Below are 15,660 nucleotides of genomic sequence, written 5' to 3'. Positions count from 1 at the left end.
ACATTCTACATCGTTTATGCGTCGGTCAGACATCAACATTCTATTCTGATGTCTCTCTGACATCTTCCCAATGGGAAAACATTCCCCAAACAACATATTCCCCAAACAACATATTCCCCAAACAACATATTCTCCACGCAATGTGATATGTCGGCCACCTAAGTGTCATGAGTTCCCTGGCAGTGCATGTTATCTGGGTTTGAACATCAAATCACAATCAAATTGCAGAATCGAATAGCAATACATCTAGAATCATGAGAATCGCAATACATCTAGAATCGCAATACATCTAGAATCACAATACATCTAGAATCATGAGAATCACAATACATCTAAAATCACAATACATCTAGAATGGTGAGAATCGTAATACATATTGAATCGGCACCTAAGTGTCATGAGTTCCCTGGCAGTCCTACTGAATAGTGTTGGATTGTGGGTAATGTAGTAAAACGGAGAGGGACTCACAAGGTGCGTAGTTTGGGCATGTGGTTGAAGCTGGAGACTGGAATGCTGCTTATGTTGTTGTTGTTCAATGTGCTGACGAGAGAGAGAGAGAGAGAGAGAGAGGGGAGGAAAGAGGAATCGAAAGAGAGAGGGAATGAGAGAGAGAGGAGGAGAGAGGGAGAGAGGGAAAGACAGAGAGGTAAAGGAAAAGAAAGAAAGAGAGAGCAATAGAGAGATGGAGAGAGAGGCGGAGAGAATATTAGATGGCATTCCTTAGGAGAAGAAAGCTACACACAGACACAGTCTCTCTCTATAATACTTACAGAACCTCCAGAGTTCTCAGAGCACGGAAGGCCCCCTCCTCGATGCAAGTGATGTGGTTCTTATCCAGTTGACTGTAGACACAAAACACATATAATGGCTTCCATTAGTGTGTGAGTGAGTGAGTGAGAGAGTGAGAGAGTGAGAGAGTGAGAGAGTGAGAGAGAGAGAGAGAGAGAGTGTGTGCCACTCACAGGTTCCTGATGTCCGTGGCCCCTCTGAAAGCTCTCCTGGGAATGGCTTGGATAGCATTCTCGCTAAGGTCCCTGAGAAGGAATGACGGAAGGGGAGAGGGGGAGAGAGAGAGAGATGAAAGAAAGAAAGAAGGAAAGACAATTTAAACAAAGTGTAGCTTTTTCAATGTAAAATCCATGTAGAAAGAAAGGATCTATGAAAAGAAGAGTGTGGAGCAGACAGTGTTGATCAGTGTAGAGCAGACAGTATTGATCAGTGTGGAGCAGACAGTATTGATCAGTGTGGAGCAGACAGTGTTGATCAGTGTAGAGCAGACAGTGTTGATCAGTGTAGAGCAGACAGTGTTGATCAGTGTGGAGCAGACAGTGTTGATCAGTGTAGAGCAGACAGTGTTGATCAGTGTAGAGCAGACAGTGTTGATCAGTGTGGAGCAGAAAGTTTTGATCAGTGTGGAGCAGACAGTATTGATCAGTGTGGAGCAGACAGTGTTGATCAGTGTAGAGCAGACAGTGTTGATCAGTGTAGAGCAGACAGTGTTGATCAGTGTGGAGCAGACAGTGTTGATCAGTGTAGAGCAGACAGTGTTGATCAGTGTGGAGCAGACAGTTTTGATCAGTGTGGAGCAGACAGTATTGATCAGTGTGGAGCAGACAGTGTTGATCAGTGTAGAGCAGACAGTGTTGATCAGTGTAGAGCAGACAGTGTTGATCAGTGTAGAGCAGACAGCGTTGATCAGTGTGGAGCAGACAGCGTTGATCAGTGTGGAGCAGACAGTGTTGATCAGTGTAGAGCAGACAGCTTTGATCAGTGTGGAGCAGACAGCGTTGATCAGTGTAGAGCAGACAGTGTTGATCAGTGTAGAGCAGACAGCGTTGATCAGTGTAGAGCAGACAGTGTTGATCAGTGTAGAGCAGACAGTGTTGATCAGTGTGGAGCAGACAGTGTTGATCAGTGTAGAGCAGACAGTGTTGATCAGTGTAGAGCAGACAGTGTTGATCAGTGTGGAGCAGACAGTGTTGATCAGTGTAGAGCAGACAGTGTTGATCAGTGTAGAGCAGACAGCGTTGATCAGTGTGGAGCAGACAGTGTTGATCAGTGTAGAGCAGACAGTGTTGATCAGTGTAGAGCAGACAGTGTTCATCAGTGTAGAGCAGACAGTGTTGATCAGTGTAGAGCAGACAGTGTTGATCAGTGTAGAGCAGACAATGTGGAGCAGACAGTGTTGATCAGTGTGGAGCAGACAGTGTTGATCAGTGTGGAGCAGACAGTGTTGATCAGTGTGGAGCAGACAGTGTTGATCAGTGTAGAGCAGACAGTGTTGATCAGTGTAGAGCAGACAGTGTTGATCAGTGTGGAGCAGACAGTGTTGATCAGTGTAGAGCAGACAGTGTTGATCAGTGTGGAGCAGACAGTTTTGATCAGTGTGGAGCAGACAGTATTGATCAGTGTGGAGCAGACAGTGTTGATCAGTGTAGAGCAGACAGTGTTGATCAGTGTAGAGCAGACAGTGTTGATCAGTGTAGAGCAGACAGTGTTGATCAGTGTAGAGCAGACAATGTGGAGCAGACAGTGTTGATCAGTGTGGAGCAGACAGTGTTGATCAGTGTGGAGCAGACAGTGTTGATCAGTGTGGAGCAGACAGTGTTGATCAGTGTAGAGCAGACAGTGTTGATCAGTGTAGAGCAGACAGTGTTGATCAGTGTGGAGCAGACAGTGTTGATCAGTGTGGAGCAGACAGTGTTGATCAGGGTAGAGCAGACAGTGTGGAGCAGACAGTGTTGATCAGTGTGGAACAGACAGTGTTGATCAGTGTGGAGCAGACAGTCTTGATCAGTGTGGAGCAGACAGTGTTGATCAGTGTGGAGCAGACAGTGTTGATCAGTGTGGAGCAGACAGTGTTGATCAGTGTAGAGCAGACAGTATTGATCAGTGTGGAGCAGACAGTGTTGATCAGTGTGGAGCAGACAGTGTTGATCAGTGTATAGCAGACAGTGTTGATCAGTGTGGAGCAGACAGTGTTGATCAGTGTGGAGCAGACAGTGTTGATCAGTGTGGAGCAGACAGTGTTGATCAGTGTGGAGCAGACAGTGTTGATCAGTGTAGAGCAGACAGTGTTGATCAGTGTGGAGCAGACAGTGTTGATCAGTGTAGAGCAGACAGTGTTGATCAGTGTTGAGCAGACAGTGTGGAGCAGACAGTGTTGATCAGTGTGGAGCAGACACTGTTGATCAGTGTTGATCAGTGTAGAGCAGACAGTGTTGATCAGTGTAGAGCAGACAGTGTTGATCAGTGTAGAGCAGACAGTGTTGATCAGTGTAGAGCAGACAGTGTTGATCAGTGTAGAGCAGACAGTGTTGATCAGTGTAGAGCAGACAGTGTTGATCAGTGTGGAGCAGACAGTGTTGATCAGTGTAGAGCAGACAGTGTTGATCAGTGTGGAACAGACAGTGTTGATCAGTGTGGAGCAGACAGTGTTGATCAGTGTGGAGCAGACAGTGTTGATCAGTGTGGAGCAGACAGTGTTGATCAGTGTGGAGCAGACAGTGTTGATCAGTGTAGAGCAGACAGTGTTGATCAGTGTGGAGCAGACAGTATTGATCAGTGTGGAGCAGACAGTGTTGATCAGTGTAGAGCAGACAGTAATGATCAGTGTGGAGCAGACAGTGTTGATCAGTGTGGAGCAGACAGTGTTGATCAGTGTGGAGCAGACAGTGTTGTTCAGTGTGGAGCAGACAGTGTTGATCAGTGTGGAGCAGACAGTGTTGATCAGTGTGGAGCAGACAGTGTTGATCAGTGTGGAGCAGACAGTGTTGATCAGTGTGGAGCAGACAGTGTTGATCAGTGTGGAGCAGACAGTGTTGATCAGTGTGGAGCAGACAGTGTTGATCAGTGTGGAGCAGGCAGTTTTGATCAGTGTGGAGCAGAAAGTGTTGATCAGTGTGGAGCAGACAGTAGTGATCAGTGTAGAGCAGACAGTGTCGATCAGTGCGGAGCAGACAGTGTGGAGCAGACAGTGTTGATCAGTGTAGAGCAGACAGTGTCGAGCAGACAGTTTTGATCAGTGTAGAGCAGACAGTGTTGATCAGTGTGGAGCAGACAGTGTCGATCAGTGTAGAGCAGACAGTGTCGAGCAGACAGTGTTGATCAGTGTGGAGCAGACAGTGTCGATCAGTGCGGAGCAGACAGTGTCGATCAGTGCGGAGCAGACAGTGTCGATCAGTGTAGAGCAGACAGTGTCGAGCAGACAGTATTGATCAGTGTGGAGCAGACAGTGTTGATCAGTTAGAGCAGACAGTGTCGAGCAGACAGTGTTGATCAGTGTAGAGCAGACAGTGTCGAGCAGACAGTGTTGATCAGTGTAGAGCAGACAGTGTTGATCAGTGTGGAGCAGACAGTGTTGATCAGTGTAGAGCAGACAGTGTTGATCAGTGTGGAGCAGACAGGGTTGATCAGTGCGGAGCAGACAGTGTTGATCAGTGTGGAGCAGACAGTGTTGATCAGTGTGGAGCAGACAGTGTTGATCAGTGTGGAGCAGACAGTGTGGAGCAGACAGTGTTGATCAGTGTGGAGCAGACAGGGTTGATCAGTGCGGAGCAGACAGTGTTGATCAGTGTAGAGCAGACAGTGTTGATCAGTGTAGAGCAGACAGTGTTGATCAGTGTGGAGCAGACAGTGTTGATCAGTGTAGTGCAGACAGTGTTGATCAGTGTAGAGCAGACAGTGTTGATCAGTGTAGAGCAGACAGTGTTGATCAGTGTGGAGCAGACAGTGTTGATCAGTGTGGAGCAGACCGTATTGATCAGTGTGGAGCAGACAGTGTTGATCAGTGTGGAGCAGACAGTGTTGATCAGTGTGGAGCAGACAGTATTGATCAGTGTGGAGCAGACAGTGTTGATCAGTGTGGAGCAGACAGTGTTGATCAGTGTGGAGCAGACAGTATTGATCAGTGTGGAGCAGACAGTGTTGATCAGTGTGGAGCAGACAGTGTTGATCAGTGTAGAGCAGACAGCGTTGATCAGTGTGGAGCAGACAGTGTTGAGTGATGTAGAACAGACAGTGTTGATCAGTGTGGAGCAGACAGTGTTGAGTGATGTAGAACAGACAGTGTTGATCAGTGTGGAGCAGACAGTGTTGATCAGTGTTGAGCAGACAGTGTTGAGTGATGTAGAACAGACAGTTTTGATCAGTGTGGAGCAGACAGTGTTGATCAGTGTAGAGCAGACAGTGTTGATCAGTGTAGAGCAGACAGTGTTGATCAGTGTGGGGCAGACAGTGTTGATCAGTGTGGAGCAGACAGTGTTGATCAGTGTAGAGCAGACAGTGTTGATCAGTGTGGAGCAGACAGGGTTGATCAGTGCGGAGCAGACAGTGTTGATCAGTGTGGAGCAGACAGTGTTGATCAGTGTGGAGCAGACAGTGTTGATCAGTGTAGAGCAGACAGTGTGGAGCAGACAGTGTTGATCAGTGTGGAGCAGACAGTGTTGATCAGTGTGGAGCAGACAGTGTTGATCAGTGTGGAGCAGACAGTGTTGATCAGTGTAGAGCAGACAGTGTTGATCAGTGTGGAGCAGACAGTGTTGATCAGTGTAGAGCAGACAGTGTTGATCAGTGTGGAGCAGACAGTTTTGATCAGTGTGGAGCAGACAGTATTGATCAGTGTGGAGCAGACAGTGTTGATCAGTGTAGAGCAGACAGTGTTGATCAGTGTAGAGCAGACAGTGTTGATCAGTGTAGAGCAGACAGTGTTGATCAGTGTAGAGCAGACAATGTGGAGCAGACAGTGTTGATCAGTGTGGAGCAGACAGTGTTGATCAGTGTGGAGCAGACAGTGTTGATCAGTGTGGAGCAGACAGTGTTGATCAGTGTAGAGCAGACAGTGTTGATCAGTGTAGAGCAGACAGTGCTGATCAGTGTGGAGCAGACAGTGTTGATCAGTGTGGAGCAGACAGTGTTGATCAGGGTAGAGCAGACAGTGTGGAGCAGACAGTGTTGATCAGTGTGGAACAGACAGTGTTGATCAGTGTGGAGCAGACAGTCTTGATCAGTCTGGAGCAGACAGTGTTGATCAGTGTGGAGCAGACAGTGTTGATCAGTGTGGAGCAGACAGTGTTGATCAGTGTAGAGCAGACAGTATTGATCAGTGTGGAGCAGACAGTGTTGATCAGTGTGGAGCAGACAGTGTTGATCAGTGTGGAGCAGACAGTGTTGATCAGTGTAGAGCAGACAGTGTTGATCAGTGTGGAGCAGACAGTGTTGATCAGTGTAGAGCAGACAGTGTTGATCAGTGTTGAGCAGACAGTGTGGAGCAGACAGTGTTGATCAGTGTGGAGCAGACACTGTTGATCAGTGTTGATCAGTGTAGAGCAGACAGTGTTGATCAGTGTAGAGCAGACAGTGTTGATCAGTGTAGAGCAGACAGTGTTGATCAGTGTAGAGCAGACAGTGTTGATCAGTGTAGAGCAGACAGTGTTGATCAGTGTAGAGCAGACAGTGTTGATCAGTGTGGAGCAGACAGTGTTGATCAGTGTAGAGCAGACAGTGTTGATCAGTGTGGAACAGACAGTGTTGATCAGTGTGGAGCAGACAGTGTTGATCAGTGTGGAGCAGACAGTGTTGATCAGTGTGGAGCAGACAGTGTTGATCAGTGTGGAGCAGACAGTGTTGATCAGTGTAGAGCAGACAGTGTTGATCAGTGTGGAGCAGACAGTATTGATCAGTGTGGAGCAGACAGTGTTGATCAGTGTAGAGCAGACAGTAATGATCAGTGTGGAGCAGACAGTGTTGATCAGTGTGGAGCAGACAGTGTTGATCAGTGTGGAGCAGACAGTGTTGTTCAGTGTGGAGCAGACAGTGTTGATCAGTGTGGAGCAGACAGTGTTGATCAGTGTGGAGCAGACAGTGTTGATCAGTGTGGAGCAGACAGTGTTGATCAGTGTGGAGCAGACAGTGTTGATCAGTGTGGAGCAGACAGTGTTGATCAGTGTGGAGCAGACAGTGTTGATCAGTGTGGAGCAGACAGTTTTGATCAGTGTGGAGCAGAAAGTGTTGATCAGTGTGGAGCAGACAGTAGTGATCAGTGTAGAGCAGACAGTGTTGATCAGTGTAGAGCAGACAGTGTCGATCAGTGCGGAGCAGACAGTGTGGAGCAGACAGTGTTGATCAGTGTAGAGCAGACAGTGTCGAGCAGACAGTTTTGATCAGTGTAGAGCAGACAGTGTTGATCAGTGTGGAGCAGACAGTGTCGATCAGTGTAGAGCAGACAGTGTCGAGCAGACAGTGTTGATCAGTGTGGAGCAGACAGTGTCGATCAGTGCGGAGCAGACAGTGTGGAGCAGACAGTGTTGATCAGTGTGGAGCAGACAGGGTTGATCAGTGCGGAGCAGACAGTGTTGATCAGTGTAGAGCAGACAGTGTTGATCAGTGTAGAGCAGACAGTGTTGATCAGTGTGGAGCAGACAGTGTTGATCAGTGTAGTGCAGACAGTGTTGATCAGTGTAGAGCAGACAGTGTTGATCAGTGTAGAGCAGACAGGGTTGATCAGTGCGGAGCAGACAGTGTTGATCAGTGTAGAGCAGACAGTGTTGATCAGTGTAGAGCAGACAGTGTTGATCAGTGTGGAGCAGACAGTGTTGATCAGTGTAGTGCAGACAGTGTTGATCAGTGTAGAGCAGACAGTGTTGATCAGTGTAGAGCAGACAGTGTTGATCAGTGTGGAGCAGACAGTGTTGATCAGTGTGGAGCAGACCGTATTGATCAGTGTGGAGCAGACAGTGTTGATCAGTGTGGAGCAGACAGTGTTGATCAGTGTGGAGCAGACAGTATTGATCAGTGTGGAGCAGACAGTGTTGATCAGTGTGGAGCAGACAGTGTTGATCAGTGTGGAGCAGACAGTATTGATCAGTGTGGAGCAGACAGTGTTGATCAGTGTGGAGCAGACAGTGTTGATCAGTGTAGAGCAGACAGCGTTGATAAGTGTGGAGCAGACAGTGTTGAGTGATGTAGAACAGACAGTGTTGATCAGTGTGGAGCAGACAGTGTTGAGTGATGTAGAACAGACAGTGTTGATCAGTGTGGAGCAGACAGTGTTGATCAGTGTTGAGCAGACAGTGTTGAGTGATGTAGAACAGACAGTTTTGATCAGTGTGGAGCAGACAGTGTTGATCAGTGTAGAGCAGACAGTGTTGATCAGTGTAGAGCAGACAGTGTTGATCAGTGTGGGGCAGACAGTGTTGATCAGTGTGGAGCAGACAGTGTTGATCAGTGTAGAGCAGACAGTGTTGATCAGTGTGGAGCAGACAGGGTTGATCAGTGCGGAGCAGACAGTGTTGATCAGTGTGGAGCAGACAGTGTTGATCAGTGTGGAGCAGACAGTGTTGATCAGTGTAGAGCAGACAGTGTGGAGCAGACAGTGTTGATCAGTGTGGAGCAGACAGTGTTGATCAGTGTGGAGCAGACAGTGTTGATCAGTGTGGAGCAGACAGTGTTGATCAGTGTGGAGCAGACAGTGTTGATCAGTGTAGAGCAGACAGTGTTGATCAGTGTGGAGCAGACAGTGTCGATCAGTGCGGAACAGACAGTGTTGATCAGTGTAGAGCAGACAGTGTCTAGCAGACAGTGTTGATCAGTGTGGAGCAGACAGTTTTGATCAGTTAGAGCAGACAGTGTCGAGCAGACAGTGTTGATCAGTGTAGAGCAGACAGTATTGATCAGTGTGGAGCAGACAGTGTCGATCAGTGCGGAGCAGACAGTGTCGATCAGTGCGGAGCAGACAGTGTCGATCAGTGTAGAGCAGACAGTGTCGAGCAGACAGTGTTGATCAGTGTGGAGCAGACAGTGTTGATCAGTTAGAGCAGACAGTGTCGAGCAGACAGCGTTGATCAGTGTAGAGCAGACAGTGTCGAGCAGACAGTGTTGATCAGTGTAGAGCAGACAGTGTTGATCAGTGTGGAGCAGACAGTATTGATCAGTGTAGAGCAGACAGTGTGGAGCAGACAGTGTGGAGCAGACAGTGTTGATCAGTGTAGAGCAGACAGTGTTGATCAGTGTGGAGCAGAAAGTGTTGATCAGTGTAGAGCAGACAGTGTTGATCAGTGTGGAGCAGACAGTGTTGATCAGTGTGGAGCAGACAGTGTCGATCAGTGCGGAGCAGACAGTGTCGATCAGTGCGGAGCAGACAGTGTCGATCAGTGTAGAGCAGACAGTGTCGAGCAGACAGTATTGATCAGTGTGGAGCAGACAGTGTTGATCAGTTAGAGCAGACAGTGTCGAGCAGACAGTGTTGATCAGTGTAGAGCAGACAGTGTCGAGCAGACAGTGTTGATCAGTGTAGAGCAGACAGTGTTGATCAGTGTGGAGCAGACAGTGTTGATCAGTGTAGAGCAGACAGTGTTGATCAGTGTAGAGCAGACAGTGTTGATCAGTGTGGAGCAGACAGTGTTGATCAGTGTGGAGCAGACCGTGTTGATCAGTGTGGAGCAGACAGTGTTGATCAGTGTGGAGCAGACAGTGTTGATCAGTGTGGAGCAGACAGTGTTGATCAGTGTGGAGCAGACAGTGTTGATCAGTGTGGAGCAGACGGTGTGGAGCAGACAGTGTAGAGCAGACAGTGTTGATCAGTGTGGAGCAGACAGTGTTGATCAGTGTGGAGCAGACAGTGTTGATCAGTGTGGAGCAGACAGTGTTGATCAGTGTGGAGCAGACAGTGTGGAGCAGACAGTGTAGAGCAGACAGTGTTGATCAGTGTGGAGCAGACAGGGTTGATCAGTGTGGAGCAGACAGTGTTGATCAGTGTGGAGCAGACAGTGTGGAGCAGACAGTGTTGATCAGTGTGGAGCAGACAGTGTTGATCAGTGTGGAGCAGACAGTGTTGATCAGTGTAGAGCAGACAGTGTTGATCAGTGTAGAGCAGACAGTGTTGATCAGTGTGGAGCAGACAGTGTTGATCAGTGTAGTGCAGACAGTGTTGATCAGTGTAGAGCAGACAGTGTTGATCAGTGTAGAGCAGACAGTGTTGATCAGTGTGGAGCAGACAGTGTCGATCAGTGTGGAGCAGACAGTGTTGATCAGTGTGGAGCAGACAGTGTTGATCAGTGTGGAGCAGACAGTATTGATCAGTGTGGAGCAGACAGTGTTGATCAGTGTGGAGCAGACAGTGTTGATCAGTGTGGAGCAGACAGTATTGATCAGTGTGGAGCAGACAGTGTTGATCAGTGTGGAGCAGACAGTGTTGATCAGTGTAGAGCAGACAGCGTTGATCAGTGTGGAGCAGACAGTGTTGATCAGTGTGGAGCAGACAGTGTTGAGTGATGTAGAACAGACAGTGTTGATCAGTGTGGAGCAGACAGTGTTGATCAGTGTTGAGCAGACAGTGTTGAGTGATGTAGAACAGACAGTTTTGATCAGTGTGGAGCAGACAGTGTTGATCAGTGTAGAGCAGACAGTGTTGATCAGTGTGGGGCAGACAGTGTTGATCAGTGTGGAGCAGACAGTGTTGATCAGTGTAGAGCAGACAGTGTTGATCAGTGTGGAGCAGACAGTGTTGATCAGTGTGGAGCAGACAGTGTGGAGCAGACAGTGTTGATCAGTGTAGAGCAGACAGTGTCTAGCAGACAGTGTTGATCAGTGTGGAGCAGACAGTGTTGATCAGTTAGAGCAGACAGTGTCGAGCAGACAGTGTTGATCAGTGTAGAGCAGACAGTGTTGATCAGTGTGGAGCAGACAGTGTCGATCAGTGCGGAGCAGACAGTGTCGATCAGTGCGGAGCAGACAGTGTCGATCAGTGTAGAGCAGACAGTGTCGAGCAGACAGTGTTGATCAGTGTGGAGCAGACAGTGTTGATCAGTTAGAGCAGACAGTGTCGAGCAGACAGTGTTGATCAGTGTAGAGCAGACAGTGTCGAGCAGACAGTATTGATCAGTGTAGAGCAGACAGTGTTGATCAGTGTGGAGCAGACAGTGTTGATCAGTGTAGAGCAGACAGTGTTGATCAGTGTGGAGCAGACAGTGTTGATCAGTGCGGAGCAGACAGTGTCGATCAGTGTAGAGCAGACAGTGTCGAGCAGACAGTGTTGATCAGTGTGGAGCAGACAGTGTTGATCAGTTAGAGCAGACAGTGTCGAGCAGACAGTGTTGATCAGTGTAGAGCAGACAGTGTCGAGCAGACAGTGTTGATCAGTGTAGAGCAGACAGTGTTGATCAGTGTGGAGCAGACAGTGTTGATCAGTGTAGAGCAGACAGTGTTGATCAGTGTGGAGCAGACAGTGTTGAGTGATGTAGAACAGACAGTGTTGATCAGTGCGGAGCAGACAGTGTGGAGCAGACAGTGTAGAGCAGACAGTGTTGATCAGTGTGGAGCAGACAGTGTTGATCAGTGTAGAGCAGACAGTGTTGATCAGTGTAGAGCAGACAGTGTTGATCAGTGTGGAGCAGACAGTGTTGATCAGTGTAGTGCAGACAATGTTGATCAGTGTAGAGCAGACAGTGTTGATCAGTGTAGAGCAGACAGTGTTGATCAGTGTAGAGCAGACAGTGTTGATCAGTGTGGAGCAGACAGTGTTGATCAGTGTGGAGCAGACCGTGTTGATCAGTGTGGAGCAGACAGTGTTGATCAGTGTGGAGCAGACAGTGTTGATCAGTGTGGAGCAGACAGTATTGATCAGTGTGGAGCAGACAGTGTTGATCAGTGTGGAGCAGACAGTGTTGATCAGTGTGGAGCAGACAGTATTGATCAGTGTGGAGCAGACAGTGTTGATCAGTGTGGAGCAGACAGTGTTGATCAGTGTAGAGCAGACAGCGTTGATCAGTGTGGAGCAGACAGTGTTGAGTGATGTAGAACAGACAGTGTTGATCAGTGTGGAGCAGACAGTGTTGATCAGTGTTGAGCAGACAGTGTTGAGTGATGTAGAACAGACAGTTTTGATCAGTGTGGAGCAGACAGTGTTGATCAGTGTAGAGCAGACAGTGTTGATCAGTGTAGAGCAGACAGTATTGATCAGTGTGGGGCAGACAGTGTTGATCAGTGTAGAGCAGACAGTGTCGAGCAGACAGTGTTGATCAGTGTGGAGCAGACAGTGTTGATCAGTTAGAGCAGACAGTGTCGAGCAGACAGTGTTGATCAGTGTAGAGCAGACAGTGTCGAGCAGACAGTATTGATCAGTGTAGAGCAGACAGTGTTGATCAGTGTGGAGCAGACAGTGTTGATCAGTGTAGAGCAGACAGTGTTGATCAGTGCGGAGCAGACAGTGCGGAGCAGACAGTGTGGAGCAGACAACGTTGATCAGTGTGGAGCAGACAGTGTTGATCAGTGTGGAGCAGACAGTGTTGATCAGTGTAGAGCAGACAGTGTTGATCAGTGTGGGGCAGACAGTGTTGATCAGTGTGGAGCAGACAGTGTTGATCAGTGTAGAGCAGACAGTGTTGATCAGTGTGGAGCAGACAGTGTTGATCAGTGTGGAGCAGACAGTGTTGATCAGTGTAGAGCAGACAGTGTTGATCAGTATAGAGCAGACAGTGTTGATCAGTGTGGAGCAGACAGTGTTGATCAGTGTGGAGCAGACAGGGTTGATCAGTGTCGAGCAGACAGTGTTGATCAGTGTGGAGCAGACAGTGTTGATCAGTGTAGAGCAGACAGTGTTGATCAGTGTGGAGCAGACAGTGTCGATCAGTGCGGAACAGACAGTGTCGATCAGTGTAGAGCAGACAGTGTCGAGCAGACAGTGTTGATCAGTGTGGAGCAGACAGTGTTGATCAGTTAGAGCAGACAGTGTCGAGCAGACAGTGTTGATCAGTGTAGAGCAGACAGTGTCGAGCAGACAGTATTGATCAGTGTAGAGCAGACAGTGTTGATCAGTGTAGAGCAGACAGTGTTGATCAGTGTGGAGCAGACAGGGTTGATCAGTGCGGAGCAGACAGTGTTGATCAGTGTGGAGCAGACAGTGTTGATCAGTGTAGTGCAGACAGTGTTGATCAGTGTAGAGCAGACAGTGTTGATCAGTGTAGAGCAGACAGTGTTGATCAGTGTAGAGCAGACAGTGTTGATCAGTGTGGAGCAGACAGTGTTGATCAGTGTGGAGAATACCGTGTTGATCAGTGTGGAGCAGACAGTGTTGATCAGTGTGGAGCAGACAGTGTTGATCAGTGTGGAGCAGACAGTGTTGATCAGTGTGGAGCAGACAGTATTGATCAGTGTGGAGCAGACAGTGTTGATCAGTGTGGAGCAGACAGTATTGATCAGTGTGGAGCAGACAGTGTTGATCAGTGTGGAGCAGACAGTGTTGATCAGTGTGGAGCAGACAGTGTTGATCAGTGTAGAGCAGACAGCGTTGATCAGTGTGGAGCAGACAGTGTTGAGTGATGTAGAACAGACAGTGTTGATCAGTGTGGAGCAGACAGTGTTGAGTGATGTAGAACAGACAGTTTTGATCAGTGTGGAGCAGACAGTGTTGATCAGTGTAGAGCAGACAGTGTTGATCAGTGTAGAGCAGACAGTGTTGATCAGTGTGGAGCAGACAGTGTTGATCAGTGTGGAGCAGACAGTGTTGATCAGTGTAGAGCAGACAGTGTTGATCAGTGTGGAGCAGACAGTGTTGATCAGTGTGGAGCAGACAGTGTTGAGTGATGTAGAACAGACAGTGTTGATCAGTGTGGAGCAGACAGTGTTGATCAGTGTGGAGCAGACAGTGTTGATCAGTGTGGAGCAGACAGTGTTGAGTGATGTAGAACAGACAGTGTTGATCAGTGTGGAGCAGACAGTGTTGATCAGTGTGGAGCAGACAGTGTTGATCAGTGTGGAGCAGACAGTGTTGATCAGTGTGGAGCAGACAGTGTTGATCAGTGTGGAGCAGACAGTGTTGATCAGTGTGGAGCAGACAGTATTGATCAGTGTGGAGCAGACAGTGTTGATCAGTGTGGAGCAGACAGTGTTGATCAGTGTGGAGCAGACAGTGTTGATCAGTGTAGAGCAGACAGTGTTGATCAGTGTAGAGCAGACAGTGTTGATCAGTGTAGAGCAGACAGTGTTGATCAGTGTGGAGCAGACAGTGTTGATCAGTGTGGAGAATACCGTGTTGATCAGTGTGGAGCAGACAGTGTTGATCAGTGTGGAGCAGACAGTGTTGATCAGTGTGGAGCAGACAGTGTTGATCAGTGTGGAGCAGACAGTATTGATCAGTGTGGAGCAGACAGTGTTGATCAGTGTGGAGCAGACAGTATTGATCAGTGTGGAGCAGACAGTGTTGATCAGTGTGGAGCAGACAGTGTTGATCAGTGTGGAGCAGACAGTGTTGATCAGTGTAGAGCAGACAGCGTTGATCAGTGTGGAGCAGACAGTGTTGAGTGATGTAGAACAGACAGTGTTGATCAGTGTGGAGCAGACAGTGTTGAGTGATGTAGAACAGACAGTTTTGATCAGTGTGGAGCAGACAGTGTTGATCAGTGTAGAGCAGACAGTGTTGATCAGTGTAGAGCAGACAGTGTTGATCAGTGTGGAGCAGACAGTGTTGATCAGTGTGGAGCAGACAGTGTTGATCAGTGTAGAGCAGACAGTGTTGATCAGTGTGGAGCAGACAGTGTTGATCAGTGTGGAGCAGACAGTGTTGAGTGATGTAGAACAGACAGTGTTGATCAGTGTGGAGCAGACAGTGTTGATCAGTGTGGAGCAGACAGTGTTGATCAGTGTGGAGCAGACAGTGTTGAGTGATGTAGAACAGACAGTGTTGATCAGTGTGGAGCAGACAGTGTTGATCAGTGTGGAGCAGACAGTGTTGATCAGTGTGGAGCAGACAGTGTTGATCAGTGTGGAGCAGACAGTGTTGATCAGTGTGGAGCAGACAGTGTTGATCAGTGTGGAGCAGACAGTATTGATCAGTGTGGAGCAGACAGTGTTGATCAGTGTGGAGCAGACAGTGTTGATCAGTGTGGAGCAGACAGTGTTGATCAGTGTGGAGCAGACAGTATTGATCAGTGTGGAGCAGACAGTGTTGATCAGTGTGGAGCAGACAGTATTGATCAGTGTGGAGCAGACAGTGTTGATCAGTGTGGAGCAGACAGTATTGATCAGTGTGGAGCAGACAGTGTTGATCAGTGTGGAGCAGACAGTGTTGATCAGTGTGGAGCAGACAGTATTGATCAGTGTCGAGCAGACAGTGTTGATCAGTGTGGAGCAGACAGTGTTGATCAGTGTGGAGCAGACAGTGTGGAGCAGACAGTGTTGATCAGTGTGGAGCAGACAGTGTTGATCAGTGTGGAGCAGACAGTGTTGATCAGTGTGGAGCAGACAGTATTGATCAGTGTGGAGCAGACAGTGTTGATCAGTGTGGAGCAGACAGTGTTGATCAGTGTGGAGCAGACAGTGTTGAGTGATGTAGAACAGACAGTGTTGATCGGTGCGGAGCAGACAGTTGAGTAATTGGTGGCTTGTCTGCTTATCTGCTCTATCGCACTGTGTTTGGTCATGTAAAGTACACACACAGACCAGGAACTAGGGACTGGGCCCCTGGCTCCCTCTCTTTTCCTCTGTCTCCCTCAATATCGCTCACTCACTTTTCCTTGTTCTCTCTCCTTTTTCTCTCTTTCTATTTTCATCTCTTTCAGTCTACCACTCCTCTCTCCATCCCTCCATCTCTCTCCCTCCTCTCTGGGTCTGTTCCACAACATTACCACTAGGTCTCCATCATGATATTATCTTAATGTGTTTCCCCGG

General features: G+C 48.3%; 1 protein-coding gene across 1 annotated transcript in view; it reads right to left on the bottom strand.

The window, feature by feature from the left end:
• LOC115177900 (slit homolog 1 protein-like) overlaps window positions 1–15,660 on the bottom strand; it is a 135,199-nt gene that overhangs the window by 41,328 nt on the left and 78,211 nt on the right. The window contains exons 5-7 of the mRNA XM_029738895.1: window positions 963–1,034; window positions 771–842; window positions 469–540 (exon numbers count right to left, since the gene is read on the bottom strand). Coding sequence (XP_029594755.1) covers window positions 469–540; window positions 771–842; window positions 963–1,034 — 216 coding nt within the window. The remainder of the gene's footprint in view (window positions 1–468; window positions 541–770; window positions 843–962; window positions 1,035–15,660) is intronic.

The sequence above is a fragment of the Salmo trutta genome, chromosome 38 (assembly GCF_901001165.1).
Source record: "Salmo trutta chromosome 38, fSalTru1.1, whole genome shotgun sequence".
Classification (NCBI taxonomy): domain Eukaryota; kingdom Metazoa; phylum Chordata; class Actinopteri; order Salmoniformes; family Salmonidae; genus Salmo; species Salmo trutta.
The sequence above is the reverse complement of the archived record's forward strand: the minus strand, read 5'-3'. Positions and strand labels throughout refer to the sequence as shown.